At 33.0% G+C, this 18,661-nt stretch overlaps 3 protein-coding genes and 1 non-coding gene across 8 annotated transcripts; 2 read left to right on the forward strand and 2 right to left on the reverse strand.

The window, feature by feature from the left end:
• Positions 1-385: 385 nt before the first annotated feature.
• Positions 386-5,129, forward strand: LOC107429855 (uncharacterized). 3 transcript variants are annotated; one of them, XM_025078712.3, is made up of 3 exons: positions 387-768; positions 1,077-1,246; positions 1,873-5,129. In XM_025078712.3, exon 3 carries the CDS (start codon positions 1,944-1,946, stop codon positions 4,941-4,943), a length of 3,000 nt encoding a protein of 999 aa, XP_024934480.2. In that variant the 5' UTR covers positions 387-768; positions 1,077-1,246; positions 1,873-1,943; the 3' UTR covers positions 4,944-5,129. The 3 variants fall into 3 exon arrangements, with proteins under 3 accessions (XP_060673988.1, XP_024934480.2, XP_015896095.2); XM_060818005.1 differs by having other exon boundaries at positions 386-1,246; positions 1,831-5,129; XM_016040609.4 differs by having other exon boundaries at positions 387-1,246.
• Positions 5,130-7,107: 1,978 nt separating this feature from the next.
• Positions 7,108-7,179, reverse strand: TRNAT-UGU (transfer RNA threonine (anticodon UGU)). Its single transcript has one exon. It is a non-coding gene; the product is annotated as a tRNA-Thr (tRNA).
• A 387-nt stretch (positions 7,180-7,566) lies between these two features.
• Positions 7,567-11,038, forward strand: LOC107429854 (uncharacterized). 3 transcript variants are annotated; one of them, XR_007238031.2, is made up of 4 exons: positions 7,567-8,208; positions 8,425-8,517; positions 8,637-10,024; positions 10,672-11,038. XR_007238031.2 is itself a non-coding variant. In XM_060818311.1 (4 exons), the coding sequence occupies exons 2-4, from the start codon at positions 8,474-8,476 to the stop codon at positions 10,866-10,868; spliced, it is 564 nt and encodes a 187-aa protein (XP_060674294.1). In that variant the 5' UTR covers positions 7,606-8,208; positions 8,425-8,473; the 3' UTR covers positions 10,869-11,038. The 3 variants fall into 3 exon arrangements, 2 of the variants coding, with proteins under 2 accessions (XP_048320031.2, XP_060674294.1); XM_060818311.1 differs by having other exon boundaries at positions 7,606-8,208; positions 9,702-10,024; XM_048464074.2 differs by lacking the exon at positions 8,637-10,024 and having other exon boundaries at positions 7,589-8,208.
• A 1,845-nt stretch (positions 11,039-12,883) lies between these two features.
• LOC107429851 (ubiquitin-conjugating enzyme E2-23 kDa-like) lies at positions 12,884-16,956 on the reverse strand. Its single transcript, XM_016040606.3, has 6 exons — positions 16,765-16,956; positions 16,552-16,631; positions 15,875-15,989; positions 15,692-15,744; positions 15,401-15,529; positions 12,884-13,206 (listed from the first exon to the last, which is right to left on the reverse strand). The coding sequence occupies exons 1-6, from the start codon at positions 16,806-16,808 to the stop codon at positions 13,076-13,078; spliced, it is 552 nt and encodes a 183-aa protein (XP_015896092.1). The 5' UTR covers positions 16,809-16,956; the 3' UTR covers positions 12,884-13,075.
• Between the last annotated feature and the right edge of the window lie 1,705 nt (positions 16,957-18,661).

The following is an 18,661-nucleotide window of genomic DNA, read 5'->3' on the forward strand; positions in this document are numbered from 1 at the left end:
AAAGTGTAGTTTCTTTAAATTTACTAGAATGTCTCTATAGTTTTTACTTAAACCATATAAACTTGGTTACATTCAGCCTTATGACTTATGTCAAGTGTATTTATGCTCAATTTTTAGGTATTTTGTGAATGAATAGAATTTTTGATCTTTACAAGATTTTGTATTGTATAATAATAATAGTTTTTATAAAGCATTAATTGCATAATAGTTATTAGCAAATTAAAGGGTGGCATGATATGGATGGTAAATATATATAAGTTTGCTGCCACTGTGTGTGACATAATAAGCAAATCAGAATAAACCTTAACCACCCACAGGAACAACTGGACCAAATCCAAAAAGTAAACGAAAATGTGAATTCAGAAGCCGAAAAAACACAGTTTTATTTTATTTTTTGAGTTTTGTGTCTTTTTTTTTTTTTTGTTTTTGTTTTTTTCCTCTGAAAATCTCACAGCAATAAAAGGGGGGGCCATGGAGCCTACCAACCATACTTGGTCAGATCCGTTCTTTGGGCCCCATTTTCTCCTTCTCCAACGGTGTTCCTTTGCCTTCAGACCAAATGCTCAGTCCCTCAGAAATATACAGTGACTCTTAGAGAGAGAAAGATAGAGCTCATAGTGAGAGATTGAAGATGGGACTGGAGGGGTTTTAGACTTTAGAACTTTTAGTTTTAGTTATACACAGAAAGGACTCTGTGTGTTTTAAAAGCCTCAGGATCTGAGACCTCTCAGAATATATATATATGTATGCTTTCTTTTTTCTGTGAAGGTAAAACCATTTTCTGCATTCGTTTTCAACCAAATCTTCACAATGTTTTTTTAACCTTTTCTTTAAATACTTTTTTTATTTTATTTTTTTCCCTCAAATCTATCTCAAAATGGTAGAACTTGATTTTCCTTGACTTCAATTGAAATACGCAGACCAGAATCTCTTCTTGTCAACATTTGTTATATTGCACTGAAAAAAAAAAAAAGAAAGTAAAAACTTTGGCTTAAAGATGTTTTCTTTTCGATGTTTTTAGTAAAAAAACGTAGTTTTTCCCCCTATAAAATTCACTTTGTTTTTACTTTTTGCAGGGTTAGTTAAACTTCAGTTTACTAGATTGTACATAGCGCTTTTAAGCATTTTGGTTCCTGAAATTGACTATTCTTGGTCATTTTAATTCATTTTTGAGAACTGGGTTGTTTTGACTTGAAGAAGCCTGAAGATGGATTTTGAAGACACTGTGTCTCAGATTTGAGGCCTGGTAAGTATTCAGATTTGAATTACGAAGGAAATGCTTTTTCTATTCTACTTTTATACTATTCTATTCTGTTCCTTTGAGAAGTGGGTCCTTCTTTTCTGAACTACTTTAAAAGGTCCATTAGATCTATAATGCCTCAAAATTACTGGCTTTCTTGAAGTCCTTATAATTTCTTTCCTCAAATCGTTGGAAGTGAGTCTCTTTGTGTTTAGTTGAATGGTACGTGTCAATTTGTATTTGTGAAACTGTTGACTGTAATTGTTTCTTCAACATATTCTTTGTAGGCATGTAGTTTATATGCTTAATGATCCGTTTTTAGCTTCTATTCATTATATACTTTGTTGCTTCCTTCTGTATTTTCTTGGAAATTTAGTGTATTCCCTTATTCACACCCAAATCTATGGACTTTTCACTGTTTGAAAATCTGCAAGGCTCTTGTCCTTTTTGTTTGTAGAGTAAATTTTAAAAATTTTCATCAGTTTTCCTTCGGGGGGTAGCAATGATTTTATTGGGATGTCTATCTTCATTTCTTAACTATTTGAGGCAATTGTATGTTACCAGTAATTTTTGATTTCTTTCTTCTACAGTGTCAAGAAATGGAACTTACTAAACAATATTTTGGATTTCAGAGTGGCTCTCTGTGGTTCAAGTGCATGTGCAAGACTTTTGACATTTTGAGGAAGTAGGAAACCTTTTAAGGATGGATCCTGGGGAAGATAGCTCCAGGTTTGGTTCCTTACCGACCACTTTGAGGAATATGTCATCATCATCTTCAGCATTCTTTTCGGCGAATCAGTCGCCCTTCTTCTCTCCAAGATCGCCATCGTGCCAGTTATCTGAATCGACAAGGTCTGATGCTCAATGTGACAGCATTCCTTTAAGTGTTGATCCCCTTAGTTCCAGCTCTGGAATTTTACAACCTGAAACTCTAGCAAATGTAAGGTATGCACTGTCAGACATGTCACCGACTCCGACCACTTGTATTTCCAGCAATTTTCAGGAGTTTGATCGTGCAGCGTCCTCAACTGGTGTCTCTAAAAGCACCCAATCTAGTTACAGCACTGCCAATGGCAGTGGTTATTCTGGGAACAGAGAGAGACAGAAAAAGCACGTGAAACACTATGGAGCCTCATTTATGCCAGGTTTGCTTTCACTTTCCTCTAACAGAATGAGGAGCTGTGACGTATTTGTAGGCTTGCATGGGCACAAACCTTCTTTGTTAAGGTTTGCTAATTGGCTCCGTGCTGAGTTGGAGGTTCAAGGGATAAGTTGCTTTGTATCTGACAGAGCTCGTTGTCGAAACTCCCGTAAACATGGACTTGTTGAGAAGGCTATGGACATTTCCTCTTTTGGGGTTGTCATTCTCACAAGGAAGTCATTCCGAAACCCATATACCATTGAAGAACTGCGATTTTTTGCTGGCGAGAAGAACTTGGTTCCAATATTCTTTGATCTGAATCCTGGTGATTGCCTTGTCAGGGATATAGTTGAGAAGAGAGGAGAGCTGTGGGAAAAGCATGGAGGAGAGTTATGGCATTTGTATGGAGGGTTGGAAAAGGAGTGGAAAGAAGCTGTTCATGGTCTTTCTCGGGTTGATGAGTGGAAACTTGAAGCTCAGGATGGTAACTGGAGAGATTGTATATTCAGGGCTGTCACATCATTGGCAATGAGATTGGGGAGGAGAAGTGTTGTAGAGCGGTTGACCAAGTGGAGAGAGAAAGTGGAGAAAGAGGAGTTCCCTTTCCCTCAAAATGAAAATTTCATTGGTAGGAAGAAAGAACTATCTGAGCTTGAATTTATACTTTTTGGTGATATTACTGGAGATTCAGAAAGAGATTACTTTGAGCTTAAGGCTAGACCAAGGCGAAAGAATCTGGCAATTGGATGGGGTAAGAACACTGCATTTGAGGAAAAGCCGAGAGATTGGCAACTTGAGACTGGCAGTAGGAAGGGAAAAGAACCAGTTGTATGGAAGGAATCAGAAAAGGAGATTGAGATGCAAAGTACCGAACTTCCTCAAAGACAACATCAGCCGAGGCCAAAGACTGTGGGGAGGTATGCAAGAAGAAAAAGATCAATGAAGATTTTGTATGGGAAAGGAATTGCTTGTGTATCTGGTGACTCAGGAATTGGCAAGACAGAGCTTCTTCTGGAATTTGCTTACAGATATCACCAAAGGTACAAGATGGTCTTATGGGTTGGAGGGGATAGCAGGTATATTAGGCAGAACTATCTGAATCTCTGGTCATTTTTAGAAGTTGATGTGGGGCTTGAAAGTTTCTCCAAGAAAAGCAGGATTAAAACTTTTGAAGAGCAGGAAGAGGTTGCCATTTCTAGAATACGCAAAGAGCTTATGAGAAACATACCTTTCTTGGTGATCATTGATAACTTAGAGAGTGAAAAGGATTGGTGGGATCACAAGCTTGTAATGGATCTTCTTCCCCGTTTTGGTGGAGAGACCCACATAATAATATCAACGCGTCTTCCTCGTGTGATGAATTTGGAACCTTTGAAACTCTCATATTTATCCGGGGTGGAAGCAATGTCACTGATGCAGGGAAGTGTAAAAGAGTATCCAATTGCAGAAATTGATGCTCTAAGGGTTATTGAGGAGAAATTGGGAAGGTCAACATTAGGGCTTGCAATTGTCGGTGCAATATTATCTGAGCTGCCTATAACTCCAAGTAGACTATTGGAGACCACTAATAGAATGCCTTTGAAGGAGCTGACATGGAGTGGAAAGGAAGCTTATTCATTGAGGCGGAACACTTTTCTGTTACAACTCTTTGAGGTTTGTTTCTCAATATTTGATCATGCAGATGGACCTAGGAGCTTGGCAACCAGAATGGTTCTGGCAAGTGGTTGGTTTGCGCCGAGTGCGATTCCTGTCTCCCTCTTGGCCCTGGCTGCTCATAAGATTCCTGAAAAGCATAAAAAGACCCGTTTGATAAGAAAATTGTTGCATTCTTTAACTTGTGGTCTTGCTTCGTCATACACCAAGAGATCAGAATTAGAAGCATCTTCCATGTTGTTAAGGTTTAATATAGCAAGAAGCAGTACCAAGCAAGGCTACGTATATGTCAATGAGCTCATCAAGCTTTATGCTCGTAAGAGAGGGGGAGCAAGCGGAGTTCCACAAGCCATGGTTCAAGCTGTCATCAATCGTGGATCAATAACTCAACACGCAGAACACATTTGGGCAGCATGTTTCTTATTGTTTGGATTTGGTCATGATCCTGTGGTTGTTGAGCTCAAGGTTTCAGATTTGTTATACGTTGTCAAGGAAGTGGTCTTGCCTCTTTCTATTCGAACATTTATTACATTCTCTCGATGCAGTGCTGCTCTTGAACTCCTTCGACTGTGTACCAATGCCTTGGAAGCGGCAGACCAAGCGTTTGTTACCCCTGTTGAGAAGTTGCTGGACAAATCACTTTGTTGGAGGCCCATTCAGACTAATGCTCAGTTAAATCCTTGCCTTTGGCAGGAGATGGCACTATCAAGAGCTACAGTTCTAGAAACTAGGGCCAAGTTAATGATAAGAGGGGGACAGTTTGATATAGGGGATGATCTAATTAGGAAGGCTGTTTTTATTAGAACTTCTATTTGTGGTGAAGATCATCCAGACACCGTGGCTGCTCGTGAAACTCTTAACAAACTCACAAGGCTTCTCACAAATGTTCAAATTCATACGTCCCTATAGATTCTGTATTTGTAAGCAAAATTTACTCTCAAATTCATACAAAAGTCTCAAATAAAACTATTGTATACCACTCAAGGAGATTTTCTATATCATTTTTATCTGCAAAAGAGATTCTCCTGCATTTCAATAATTTCCTCTCTTATTATTTTGATTCAATAACAGTTAATGGGCCTCATGTTGACTAAATTTTTCTGGCATTTCTATACTTTGTACGTACTTAATCTGCTCTTTCTCGTGTGAAGACTTAAAAACGTAGTAATCCTATAGAAAATGTGCAGTTGATTCAATCTTCAATACTGCAACTGTTGAAGACTAGCTTCATTGTATTGCATATAGCAGTCTGAGAATTCTGTTTTGACTGGATGTTTGAAGATGCATCCAATTGAATACTAGGATGATTTCAACTATCTGATATCCTTTCCTCCTTTCTCATTTTCAATACCAGATAATAGCTGAATCTTACTTATGATATGTATGGTTTATACATTAATCATGGACCTCTATCAACAAATATGAATTGCATACTTCTCAAAACAACAGATTAACACATTAGTGACATCCTGTTCATCACAGAAACTTTATAGATAGTTACTAATATTTTTTTGGGGGTTCCACTAATAAATAATGAACTGTAAGAATACAGATTAACTGTTTAGCAAGGTTCCTCAAGATGCCAGCTAGTTTGCAAAGGTGAAACATTTGACAATTTACCAGCCAACAAGGAAAAAGCTGAAATTTGGCCAAACCAGGTAATCTCAGGTCAGGTTTCTGACTTAACCTACTGACTACCTCTAATTAATTCCTTTGCACTATTACTGCATGTGGTTGCCTTTGCCATACATTTTAGTTATTGTATCAAAGAAATTTCTATCTTCTTATTGACAGAACCGGTAGGAGGAGAAGCTGTATGGCAACCAATGAACTTTTTATTTTTCTTCTTATGGACAGAACTGGTAGGAAGAGAAGCTGTACTGCAACCAAACAGCAAGAGCTTTAGCACCAAAAAATGTTGGTAAGCTTTTAATTTCTTTTTTACATGGATTAATTAGTCGTTAAGAGTAAGTAATATATGTCGATAATGCATTTATTTATGATATTCACCCTAACTATATATTTGTTGAAGACATCTATTGCTGCATCTGTATATGTATGTCTGTTTTGTGTTGCTATCTGGAAGTGCTGGTGATATGGCTCTTCATCAGAGATGGGCGTTCTCAAAAAATAACAGTTTGAGATATTAAAAGGGAAAAAAAAAAAAAAAAAAAAAAAGGAAGAGAGAAAACAGAAACTCATCTTGACTCTTTGGTACATATTTATGAATAGTTTCTTCAGGTGTCAGATAACAATGTGGAAAATATGAAATGCTATACTGCTGTAGCAGAAGAAAAAAAGCAACAACAATCATGCTATGCCAGACAGTATTTTGAATTTTAGACATTTTGGTTTTTTAGAATTATATGGTTGTCCATTTAACCAAAAGTTTATCATTATTAATTTGAACTGGTTTTAGAGCCTATAGCTATCCAACTTGCAAGTCTGTTGCTTGCATAATACCATGGTTATCAGGGAGTTATGGCTTATTTGGGCTATGCCATAACTTTTGGTTGGTCTAAACTAATGAGCTGCTGCATTATCTATAGTGATAGTGAAAATGGAAATATACCCATTTCATTTTTTTTTTTGGGTTTATATTTATTAATTTTTCATTTTCTTCTATTCCCTCTTACCGTGTAAAATATAGTAATAAATAAATGAAAAACAAACAAAATGGTTTTACTAAACCCAAAATTTTTAGTAAATGCCATAAGACTTTTCTTTTAAAGGATATTTTATATTACAATTAGGACTTAGAAGTACAGCAAAAAATAAAAATAAAAAAAACAAAAAGCATTCTATTGTTGGCTTAAGAGGTGATTTTGGACCAAAAAGGTGGTGGCAAGTTGCGGAAAACAAGGAAAGTGTCTGGTGATGATGTGATAGTTGGCGGCAAAGTCATCTAATGATTGCCATGAATTAGTTGCCCACTTGTAAAAAGCAAAGTATATTATAAAACTGTTTGATTTGACTGAGGTGGTTAAGGTAAAAACAAAAAAAAAAATGTAAAAAAAAAATGTAAAAAAAAAATATAAAAAATTCTAAAATAATAAAAGTCAAACCCAGCACGTGCCCCCACGCAGGATTGAACTACGGACCTTCAGTTTACAAGACTGACGCTCTACCACTGAGCTATAAGGGCTTTGTTAGGATTTTTAAAACTATCTTAGTCTTTTAATTTTTATTTCGCAAGGCGTAATCATTTTCAGCTCTATCATAAAATAATTTGCATTAAATAAAACATTTAAAACTTCATTCATGAACAAAATCTTTAATACTAAAATATTTTTCGACTGTAAAAACACTTAGAACATATGATGATAAATCTATAACTTTTTTTTTTTTTTTGGTAGTGAATTTAATCCTAAAGACTTGTGGTCTTATTCCTAGTAATTGATGAAAATTGCATAAAAATAATTGGGAAATTTCCTCTCGGATGATAAAAAAAAAATAAAAAAAAAAAAGAAGAAAGAAGCAACCATAATAAACCTCCGGGGCCAGGGTCAAGGTTCGGGCTTAGTTGGGCAGGCAGATTTCTGGTCCAGGTAAACTTACATACGATGGTTATACCACATTCATGACTGTATAAAGGCCAACAGTTATTTGCAATATCAAAATAAAATGGGGAATTTGGGTGAATGCCCCTATCGGAAGGCCATTGAGGATATATAACCACCCATTTCTGAAACTTTCTATTTCACCCTCTCATTTTTTAATAATCCTAAAATACCCTTAGAAATATCAAAAACAATTTTTTTTTTTTTTGTTTCTTTCACTTCTCACCAGCTCATCTCTTCTTCTTCCTCACCCTTTCCCCTAAAAACCCCAGATTTGAGTTTTCGAGTTTCCCTCTCATCGGAGCAGAAGCTTTGCTTTATGCTTGTAGTTTCAAATTTCGCAGATAGACAGAACAAAAAAAAATGGCCAAGTGGTGGTGCTCCGGTGCCAACCGAATATATCTGGAAAGCCCTGGTTTACAGTCATGGGTTTGGCCACCACGGCTATTGTCCCCGAGCCGCTTTGTAGCGCAAGATCCAAGCCATCCCGAAGCAGAGTATCGGTAAAAGATAGAGCCCAGGGGAGAATCCCTGCCATAGTGTTCAGCCAAAGCCTCTTGGACAAAAAACCTAGCAACCGATCAAGGGGTGTGGAAGTGGTGATAATGGGAAAAGTAAGAGAAATCTTTCTAATTCGGTATCAGAATAATTTAGCAAGTTTTTTTCCTTTTTAATATCTTAATAGATGCATTTAGTACTTTTTAGTGAATTTTGTCTAGTTGAAATTTTCTTATGGTTTGTTATTTTTGGTATTACTTTTTATATCAGTTTTATGTTTCTATGAGCTTGATAAATTCTCTGATCCTGGTTCTTGATTGATTTCAAAATAGACTCGTCCAGCTGTTTTAAGTGCTTTCAAAATGGTAGATTTAATTGGAAATGGTGGCATTGTTTTTGAAGTTTCTCCTGGGGTTTTCCTACAGGTTTGTCTATTTTATTTTTTTATTTTTCAACTTTCAATTTGTTTCTTGTTATCTTGAGGTTTAATGTTTAAAAAATTGATCCTATTCTCTTAACGAATACTATTGCATGTGCTGTTCAGGTCTTTTATCTTTTTTATTTTTATTTTTTAAAATCGGGATTACAATAAGTTCTACTTTAAAGGGGAGGAGGAGGTGACTCAAATCCACGACATTAAAGGTGTGGGTGTGAGGCATACTATGTGGCCAACCTCACTTGTCAGACCTTTTATCTTTCTAAAATGGCATATTTGTAAGATGTAGATAACTTCCTCACCTTGTCTTTACTTGAAAATATTTTCTACCAAATTTTATATGTAACATTTGTCCCTTGGAAGATGTGTTAGGCAGATAGAAGAGGACTATGAAATCCACTTTCATCCCATATATTCTTTTATACTATGCATAGTGAAATACGATAGTTTCTATAGAGTGAATTATAGACTGTGTTCTTAAATTGAAGTATGTCAATCCTAGTTTTAAAAGAAATTTTCACTACTTATTATCTGTTCTCTAGTAAATTCCAAGGGTTGCTTGTTAATGGTAGACAAGGTCAGGAAATTAACAGAACGAATTTGGATTTGAATATCTGCAGAGAGGTAACACTCATCATATTTTATTATTCACCTGTTCTCATTGATTCATTTAACGACATGAGATTCTTGTGACTAAAGTATAGGCAATGACCTGAATTTGTTGGAGTCTATATGTAAGCAACTTCCTTGTAATAGGAGCATTCACCCAAATTCCCCTTTTGTTAAGTTTCTATAGCTTTATTATGAGACCATACTACTATAAATCTAGATTGGCATAATGATTTATAGGTTAGAGAGAGAGAGAGCTTAATGATATTTGCCCCTTCATTTGCTATCATTTTTTTTTCTACCCTTCCAATTTTTGTTAATCCCAAAATACCTTTAAATTCAAATTAAATATTTTTATCTTTTTTATTTTTTTTATTTTTTTATTTTTTTCTGTTATTTCTTTCTTTTCTTCACCCATTCTCTCCTCCTTCATCATCTTTGTTCAAGAAGACCCCATTGTTGATAAGCTTAGAACCCATCTCCTCCATTGAATAAAAACATTGTCGGACTGTTTGTCTTCTTCTTCTTTATCGGGGTTGCATTTGATAAGCTTTGGACTTCCAGAAAGAAGAAGAACAAATCAAGGGTTGATGAAAACCGTTGTGAAGCTTGGCCACAAGTGTCCACGAGCTTTTCATTGTTTTTGGAGAAGGATTTGCAGAGGAAAGAGTCGGTGGAATGGGTGAATATGGTGTTGGGGAGGTTATGGAAAGTGTATAGAGGTGGGATTGCGAATTGGATAATTGGGTTGCTTCAGTCCATCATTGAAAATTTGAAGAAGCCTGATTATGTTGAGAGGGTCGAAATTAAGCAATTCTCTTTGGGGATGAGTCGTTGTCTGTTAGAAATATTGAGAGATGAACTTCTCGTCGTGCAAATGACCTGCAGTAAGTTTTAAGTTTTTGCAACTTGAATTCAATCCAGTAGCAATTTCTGTTTTCATTTTTTAGCTATTACTTGTTTTCCATTGCCTCTATTATGTTTTCTTTTTGAGAAATTGCTGATTATTAGACCCCCGACTATGTATTTTTCTATTTTGTGTCTATGTTGGGGAAGTGTGGGACCTGAGAGTTAAGTAGTATGCATAGTTTGGAGACAGTAGTCTTTTGTGATATACGAGTGAAACCTGAAGCTTCTTCTTTGTTTGTATGTCAAACTATGGTTTTCATTAGATGTTATCAGTAATTTAACATTGGCTGTGAAGGGAGAATGAATAAATTTATATTTTTCTGGTAGTCTGGATTAATATTTGTTAAAGGTTGGCCATCTGCTCAATGTATTGATTGAAATTGGGGTTTTTTTGCTGTTTTGGGGATTTGGGCATTCTTTAGCAAATTAGTCTATGAGATTGGATTTTGGTTCTATACAATTCATAGAAAGCAAGGGATATTACTTGATATGAGCTATTGCCTCAATTGTTAGATTTGAACTTTTATACTTCGTTATGGATACTCTAAATATTTAATTATTTTTTTTGAAACTTGTATGCTAAATATTGTAACTAATTGTAGATATTTCGTTTGATTTCATCCAGATGTCAAATCGATCTCCGTTATAGTGGAGCTGCCCCGTATGCTTTTAATGTTATTACTAAAATTTGGCACTATACCAATTGTGGTGCCAGTTGGTGTTCGAGATTTTGACATTGATGAGAAAGTTTGGGTCAAATTGGGATTGATACCAACAGAGCCTTTTGTAGGAGCTGTAATATTATCTAGTTTTTATTCATAAAACACTTGTACATTTTTCTCTTGCTAATTCAGAATTAGTTTTTAGTTTTTCTACATGATTCTCATGTAAAAATGAAGTGTAAGGATCCAATTTCATTATGAAACTCTCCATATTGTTTGAGATGTGGAAAACCAAGAAATAAGAAGGATGAGAATTTAAATGGATGGTAATTGAGTTCTCAAATATTGGCTCTCTAGTTTGGGACTATTTGAATTTGTTTGAATGATATGCATTGAAATTTAGTTAGTTTTAAATTGGAGACTATTCCTAGCTTGAAAGCTTCTTCCAATCTCCTTTAAAAATGCGGCTCCATGGTAGTATGTCCAAAAGAGAGTAGTTAGGAGGGAATTAATTGTGCAGTTGTGGAAAATATTTAAATAAATGGATATGAAAGTATCGAATAAATGGAACCATCTTCTATTTCTCATCTACCCTCATTTCTCATTAACTGTCGAATAAAGTGGAAAATATTTTGTATGTTGTTGCATTTAACACATATTAAGGGACTTGTGGAGGCCAAAAAATTGATAAAATGTGATAACCATAGGGGTTTCGGTAATTACCGATGAAACGTACGGTAATTTTTCCAGCAACTACAAATTGATTACCATAGGTTTCATTGGTAATTACTGAAAATCCTACAGTAATCAAATTTTTGTGCCAATTTGAGAATTTTTTTCAAAATTTTTGGGATTTTTTCTCTTTAGGATCATTGAAGAAAGTATATTTTGCATGTTGTTGCATTTAACACACATTAGGGGACTTGTGGGCGCTAGAAAATCGGTAAAATGTGATTACCATAGGGTTTTGGTAATTACCGATGAAACCTATGGTAATATTTCTAGTAAGGACAAATTGATTACCGTAGATTGTATCGCTAATTACCGAAGATCCTGCGGTAATAATTTTTTTTTGTCAATTTGAGAACTTTTTTCGAAGTTTTGGAATTTTTTCTCCTTAGAATCATTGAAGAATGTATATTTTGCATGTTGTTGCATTTAACACATATTAGGGGACTTGTGGAGGCAAAAAAATTGGTAAAATGTGATTACCACAGGGGTTTCGGTAATTATCAATGAAACGTACGGTAATATTTTCAGTAAGGACAAATTGATTACCGTAGGTTTCATCGTAATTACTGAAGACCCTACAATAATCAAATTTTTTTGCCAATTTGATAACGTTTTCAGAATTTTTGGTGATTCTATTCACGGCTTCTCCGGCCTCTTTGACTCTAATTTTTCAAAAGAAACTTTGGCGAGCAACGTTAGAAACTTAAAAACACCCACAAATCCTAGTAGAACCGGAACAAAACCACCATTTGCTAAAAACCCAGATTCGTCCGATCCACCATTCAAGTATTTCTGAAGTAGCAGAGAAGAAACAACCACAAGTGAAAAGGTAAAAGCATTCCGATACTCGTAGAAATAAAAGCGAGATTGAAGATGGGCATCGTCGAGCATTAGCCTGAAGATCTGAGCATTGCTTTCTTCAAACTCAAACTTGTTGTTTTTAGATTTGATCCTCTTTCTAATCTCAGCATTGATTTTTTATGAGAAGCCAGAAGCCAAATCGGAGGAGCCACAAAAGATTTCCTTATATTAAATCTAAAATAAAGGACATACAGATCTTTTAATTTTTTTTTAAAGATGTAATGGATATTAAAGGACAAAAAAAAAAAAAAAAATTTGACCGATGAAGGAGTATATATCATCATAGCCCTTCTAAAAGGGACATTGGGTCAAATTCTCCAAATAAAATCGCACAAAATGTTATATTGAGTGTTGGATTATAAAAGGTATGTTGGCCCATATGATCAGTTGAAATTGCATATAAGTTTGCCCATGTTCAGGTCTCTCTCTCTCTCTATGGTCATTTGATTCAAATATGACTAACATAAACTCGAATGGTTTTTATTCTCTAATCCAGTTTTTTTTTTTAATAGAATTCTCTAATCCAGTTACAACTACAGAAAAGAAAAATTGCAAGAAATTTAGATTTTATATGCAAGCATGTAAAAAGAGTGCAAATAAGCAGTTAATTATTATAGTTCCAACATTAAAATGAATTATTTCAAACACTAAATCATAGTCGATTAATTTACACCACCACCATGGAAAATAAAAGGCCAAAGGAGTTTTCTTGGGTTTCCATTTTCCAGGAGCACATAATATCATTATCATGTACAGACAGACTAGGCCAGAGCATTAAGGATCAGCTTTTCCCGCGACCCCCTCATCACTGGATGGATATTCATCTTCACTCAGCTCCTCCTCGCTGGATTCTTCCTCTTGAGCTGTCCCCAGGTCTTCTGGCTTGGCATATTTCTCACAGTACTCTGCAAATCAAACACAATTTATGAACTACCATACAGCTTCAGAAAAAACATATTAATCTATGTAATAATGGATGCCAGGAAAAAGAATCAGTGATGAATATGGGCTTGTCATCTAAGAAGTAGAAAGGTAGATCATTGCATAAGAATCCCATATGGGAGATCATCAAAAGAAATCATACTCTAAAACTATACCTTTGTACCTGTAGTTTAACTAACTTTATTTAGAATGTTTATGAATCAAATAGTAACTAAAGATGCATATGATAGAGGCATGAAATTATTAGTATTACATTATGCTACTAATTCCCCTTTACATTATATATATTTTGCAAGTTCACATTGTTCAAAACTTTCAATTTAGAAGTCGTGTTCATAATCCAAATTACAATGTTCTGATTCAAGGCTACTGGTTCAAATTCATACTTTTTCTTCAACTTAAACGTTTTTCAGCTGAAAAATTAGATCAATGAAGCAGAAAACTTTCAGAGACAAATAGTCTTTAACTTGAAAATCCAAAGTTATGACTGTCCAAATATCAACAACTACAACTGAAGTTCCAGAAATCTATTCATTTTCTTCAATACTCATCAACTTCAGAACATAATAGTAATAGTTTTCTTCAATATTCTTTTATTATTATTATTATCATTATATTTTCTTCCTGTCAACATTCCAGGGCTACTTTGAACAAGAGTAAATATTCAACATCCAACTCCAGGTATTATATATCTCTAAAGAATGCCTCCAAACCCCATCATGCTAAAAAATGCTCACTGGATTTCATCTCCAAGGCACAGTGACTCTGTAACTAAATACCTTTCGCATACCCTTGCAACTGCAACCATGTTCCCTCTATGCATCAAGTTATTGGCATCCTTTGATAGAGCTCTTCTATTTTATAACTGTAACTTCAAACAAACAATAACAGACTCACCTCAAATGAAAAAACATCCCTAATATTGTTTGTCTATATTTTGTTCAATTTTTAAGATATTTGAGGAGCAAATAACTTTTCAAAAGCAGGGTATTTCCACCTAATATATAACGATTCGGATAGGATTTATATTTTGGGGAATTCAGAGAAAATAGAATTGTCAATTTTCCCCTGGATCTTCAAAGTTGGAATAAAAGATACCTTTTTGACAAACTCCTATCCACTTAATCCAATGGAAATGCTAAGACCAAAGATTATCCAAATATCAGATGCCTTCAGATGAAATTTTCTACTTGACAACTATTGAATAACAAAATCATAACATCCTAAAAGACTCAGATTCCAAGAGGAAGTGGATCGCTCATTCTTAAAATTTTAATACAAGATTCACTATAAGACATTTAAGGTGAAAATGGATATCCAATTACAGATTCAAAGAACTGCTTATGAAGAATAAAGAAAGGCATATACAGAATTACAGGTGGATCATTCAATACACAATATTTACGCACAAAAGAATTATAAAAATAATGCTCTTTGTGCAAGATATACTAGGTTTACTGTAAATTTGTGTAAATTTTTCAAAAATAGGACTTGAAATTTTGTTGAAAACTAAGGGTGATCGTGCTGACGGCACCAAAAATGAAATTAATGATTGAATAAGACCAAAGGAAGGTTTCAGAAGTCTCATACTAATTTAAAAATTATGTTCATAGATCACATTTTTTATTTTTTCATTTAAGGTTTATATGATACAATCTTTTGGGATTATTATAAACATCAATAACTATATTCACGCTCATGTTTTCTTAATATTTGCAATAGAACAGCCTATCTTATGATATCTGATATGTTACACACATGATCAACAGCAAACAAGATCCCATTTCATTTTTCTCTCTTCCCTTCTAATAACTGACTTGAGTAACAACCAACTATCTAGATAAGTTCAAATTGGCATAACTTGCCTTTCGGGATAAGTATAACAATATCCTGCAACTGAGCAAGGCCAATATCCCAAAATTATAAATTCGTTTCAACAAACAAGACACTATTGTTGTGGATAATTAATGATAAAGGACTTTCTTTTGTGCAACAATTAACTTGAGAAAGAAAATACTGGCTCCTGAAATCGATTCCCAGATCAATATAACTGAATGAAAAACCATAAACAAGAAACTGAAAAATGGAGAAGCATCTTGCATACCATGTGACAAAAATTATGTGCTTAGATAGCACAAATACTAGAGGGGTTATTACCTTTAACTCTTTGATCATAAGCAGTACGATCACGCATCATCAAAGCAGCAGCTTCTCCATTCAATGGATCAGATGGGTTTGGATACAAAAGGAGTTGAGGAAGAAATACTTCAAACACATTGACCAGGTCTGAAAAATATTTTAAAATGAAAATAATTAATTCTCAATATCCAAAAATAGCAGCATTATTACTGAGCAAGAAACAGAAATGCAAAAGGAATATATCCTGGACCATATTCCTAAACCATAAAAAAGTTTACATATACAATGAAAGTAATGACTTTGGCCTACCAAACATAGGGCTCCATGTCTGGTTGATAACATCTAAACAAACCGAGCCAGACCTGGAACTCAAGAAACATCAAATTAGTCAAGCTTCATAGTGGATTCATATCTTACAAAATATTTGATTCGAAAAGGAAAATATTACAGGGACAAGACAAAATGCTAAATCTTTAGCATCTGCCAACTCACATTTCATCAACATTTGGGTGGTAGATTTTGTTGATAAACCCAATAGATGGAGATTTATAAGGATAGGCATCTGGCAGCTCCACCCTTATCCTCCATACACCTCCCTGATAAGAACCTGACATATTCCAACCCAAAAGAAAAAGAATTCCATTCCAAGTTTTAGTTATCCAGAAACATAATCATCAATAAATCCATTAGGAAAAAGTTACGATTAATAAACTAACAATCTCTTAATGAAAAAGAATCAACGAAGAATGCAAGTAAATTTTTTGACATGTCAAAATCCGAAACTAAATTGAATGATTTGCATAGATATGTGGGCATATTTCATCAGTTAAAATGACTGAATATAAATTAAAGTTCAAATCCACACCCACCACTTAATATATATCTCCAAAAAACTTTAAAAGGGTTCACTCAAAAACCACAAAAAGTTACATATTTTACAGAACCCCCAGATATTAACCATACAAGCTTAACCAAGCCGGTGGTAAATCTAAAATCCAAAGCACACAACAAAGAATACAGATTTCAGCACCAAAAAAATAAAAAATAAAAAATAAAAATCAAGAAAACCCATAAAGTAAAAGAAATCAAAATTAGCTCCAATTCCAACAAAGATACAAATAGATCATAAGAGAAACGGAAAAAATTAGATATGGGTATAGATGATTTACTGTCTTTAGGTCCATGAAAATCCACATAAAACTCTTGCATGCCATCATTGATCATCTCCACCTTATAATCACTCATCATCCTAGTTTATACAAATCAAACAAAAAGAACAGAAAAACAAAATAAATAATCACTAGGAACAACATTAAACGGGTAATAATTAAATAATTTTATTATTATTATTATTATTATTATTATTAATTTGGAAAATATACAGTTTCATCAAATCCATCTCCCGGCGCTTGCTTGGGGAAGACATTTTTTGTTTTTTGTTTTTTTTGGGTGGTTTTGTGTGGTGGGGGTGGGGATTCAGTGGGAGGCCGAGACACAGAGAGAGAGAGAAAGAGAAAGAGAGAGAGTTTCTTCACAGACTAAGAGACGCAGAAGCGGTTCAGACATGTATGAGTGAAAAGTGGACTATATATATGTATATATACACCTCACACTCCCCTCTTATCTACGGTAAATTTCTCAATTTTACCTTCTGATTTCCGGGCTTTGCAGTAATTTTAACAGATTTTTTTTTTATGTTTTTTTTTTTTTTCACCTTTTTGGTCAACAAGTTTTCAGAGGTTTCTTTAGGTGAATCGTCAAGTTATATATAAATATTAATATATATATATATATATATATATATTGATATTGGTGCGGAAGAATTAGAAGCAAAACTGCAGTAAAAATATAAAAATAAAAAACAGTCATTTTTATTGGTTTTTAATATCAAAATTTTTATTTTTTAAAAAAAATTGAAAAAAAATTTAGATTTGAAATAAAAATGGATAGAATTTCTGTAATATCTATTAAAATTTTTGAAATTTCATCAAAACTTCTATGAAAATTTTCATTAAAATATCAATTTTAAATCTTTAATAATTTAGTTAAAAAATATATAATATCCATCATAATTTTAAAAATTTCCATATAAATTTTTAAAATTTCTATGAAAATTTTGAAAATATTTATAAAATTTTTAAAAAATTTTAATAAAAAATTTCAAAAATATTATTGATGTTTAGTAAATTATTTGACCAAATTAATTTTGGTTATATTTTTTTTTAACTTTTTGATTATCTTTTATATTTAATAATATTAATAAAACGGAATAAATTAAATTAAATAATCTTGATAAGTTCTATTGATTGATAAAGTATATATACTTACTATACATTTTGTATAAGATGAATTCATTAGAATCCAATTATTATAAGTTAATAATTGATTATATAATAATTGAAATAATAATATAAAATAATAACATGGAAATACAAATTTATGTATAATTGGAATTGATAGTATTTAAATTAATAACATTAAACAAATAAAAATAAAAAGATAATACAATATATTATACTAAACATATAAAAGAACTATATTTAATACAAAATCCTTATGATTTACATATTAATAATTACATGAAAAATTATTAAAAAAATATATTTTTAATAATTACTTTCCATATTACATCTCGAAATGATAATAAGGAAGAGATTAACAATTTTTAATTATCAAATTCTACGAGTATTGAGAAGATATTTATGAATATTATGTAATTGTAATAATTATTTTATCTTAATTAATAAACAATTTTATTAAGTTTTTTTTTTGCATATTTTTATCAATAATAGTTTATTTATAATTATTATCGTTTATTATAAATTAAATTAATTGAGATAAATATAATATCTATTCAATATTTTTGCAATTTTTAGAAACAATTTGATAATTGATTGATTAAATAAGCTAATGCTAAAGTTTCAACAACAATTTTCATTTTTTAAAATAAATTTTCATCAATTTTTATCATTTTTTATAAATTTGATTAATATTCGATACTTTCCAATATTTTAATGGAATATATCAAAAGTAAAAGTTATAAAAGCATTTATTTGTGGTAATGGATAATTAGAAAGTATTTATTTCAATATCCAAGGCCCCATTATATTTAACTGGGGCAACAATATTTTATTTTCCTAGGAATTTGTCTTGAAAATGCCTGTTTGTATGTGAATAAGCATTGCCAACATTATAGATATTAGAAAACTATATACATACAGTTAATCTCATATCAAATCGAGCTATAATATTATATTAAAACCAATCAAATAAGCTTTT

Source organism: Ziziphus jujuba, chromosome 6, assembly GCF_031755915.1.
Source record: "Ziziphus jujuba cultivar Dongzao chromosome 6, ASM3175591v1".
Lineage (NCBI taxonomy): Eukaryota > Viridiplantae > Streptophyta > Magnoliopsida > Rosales > Rhamnaceae > Ziziphus > Ziziphus jujuba.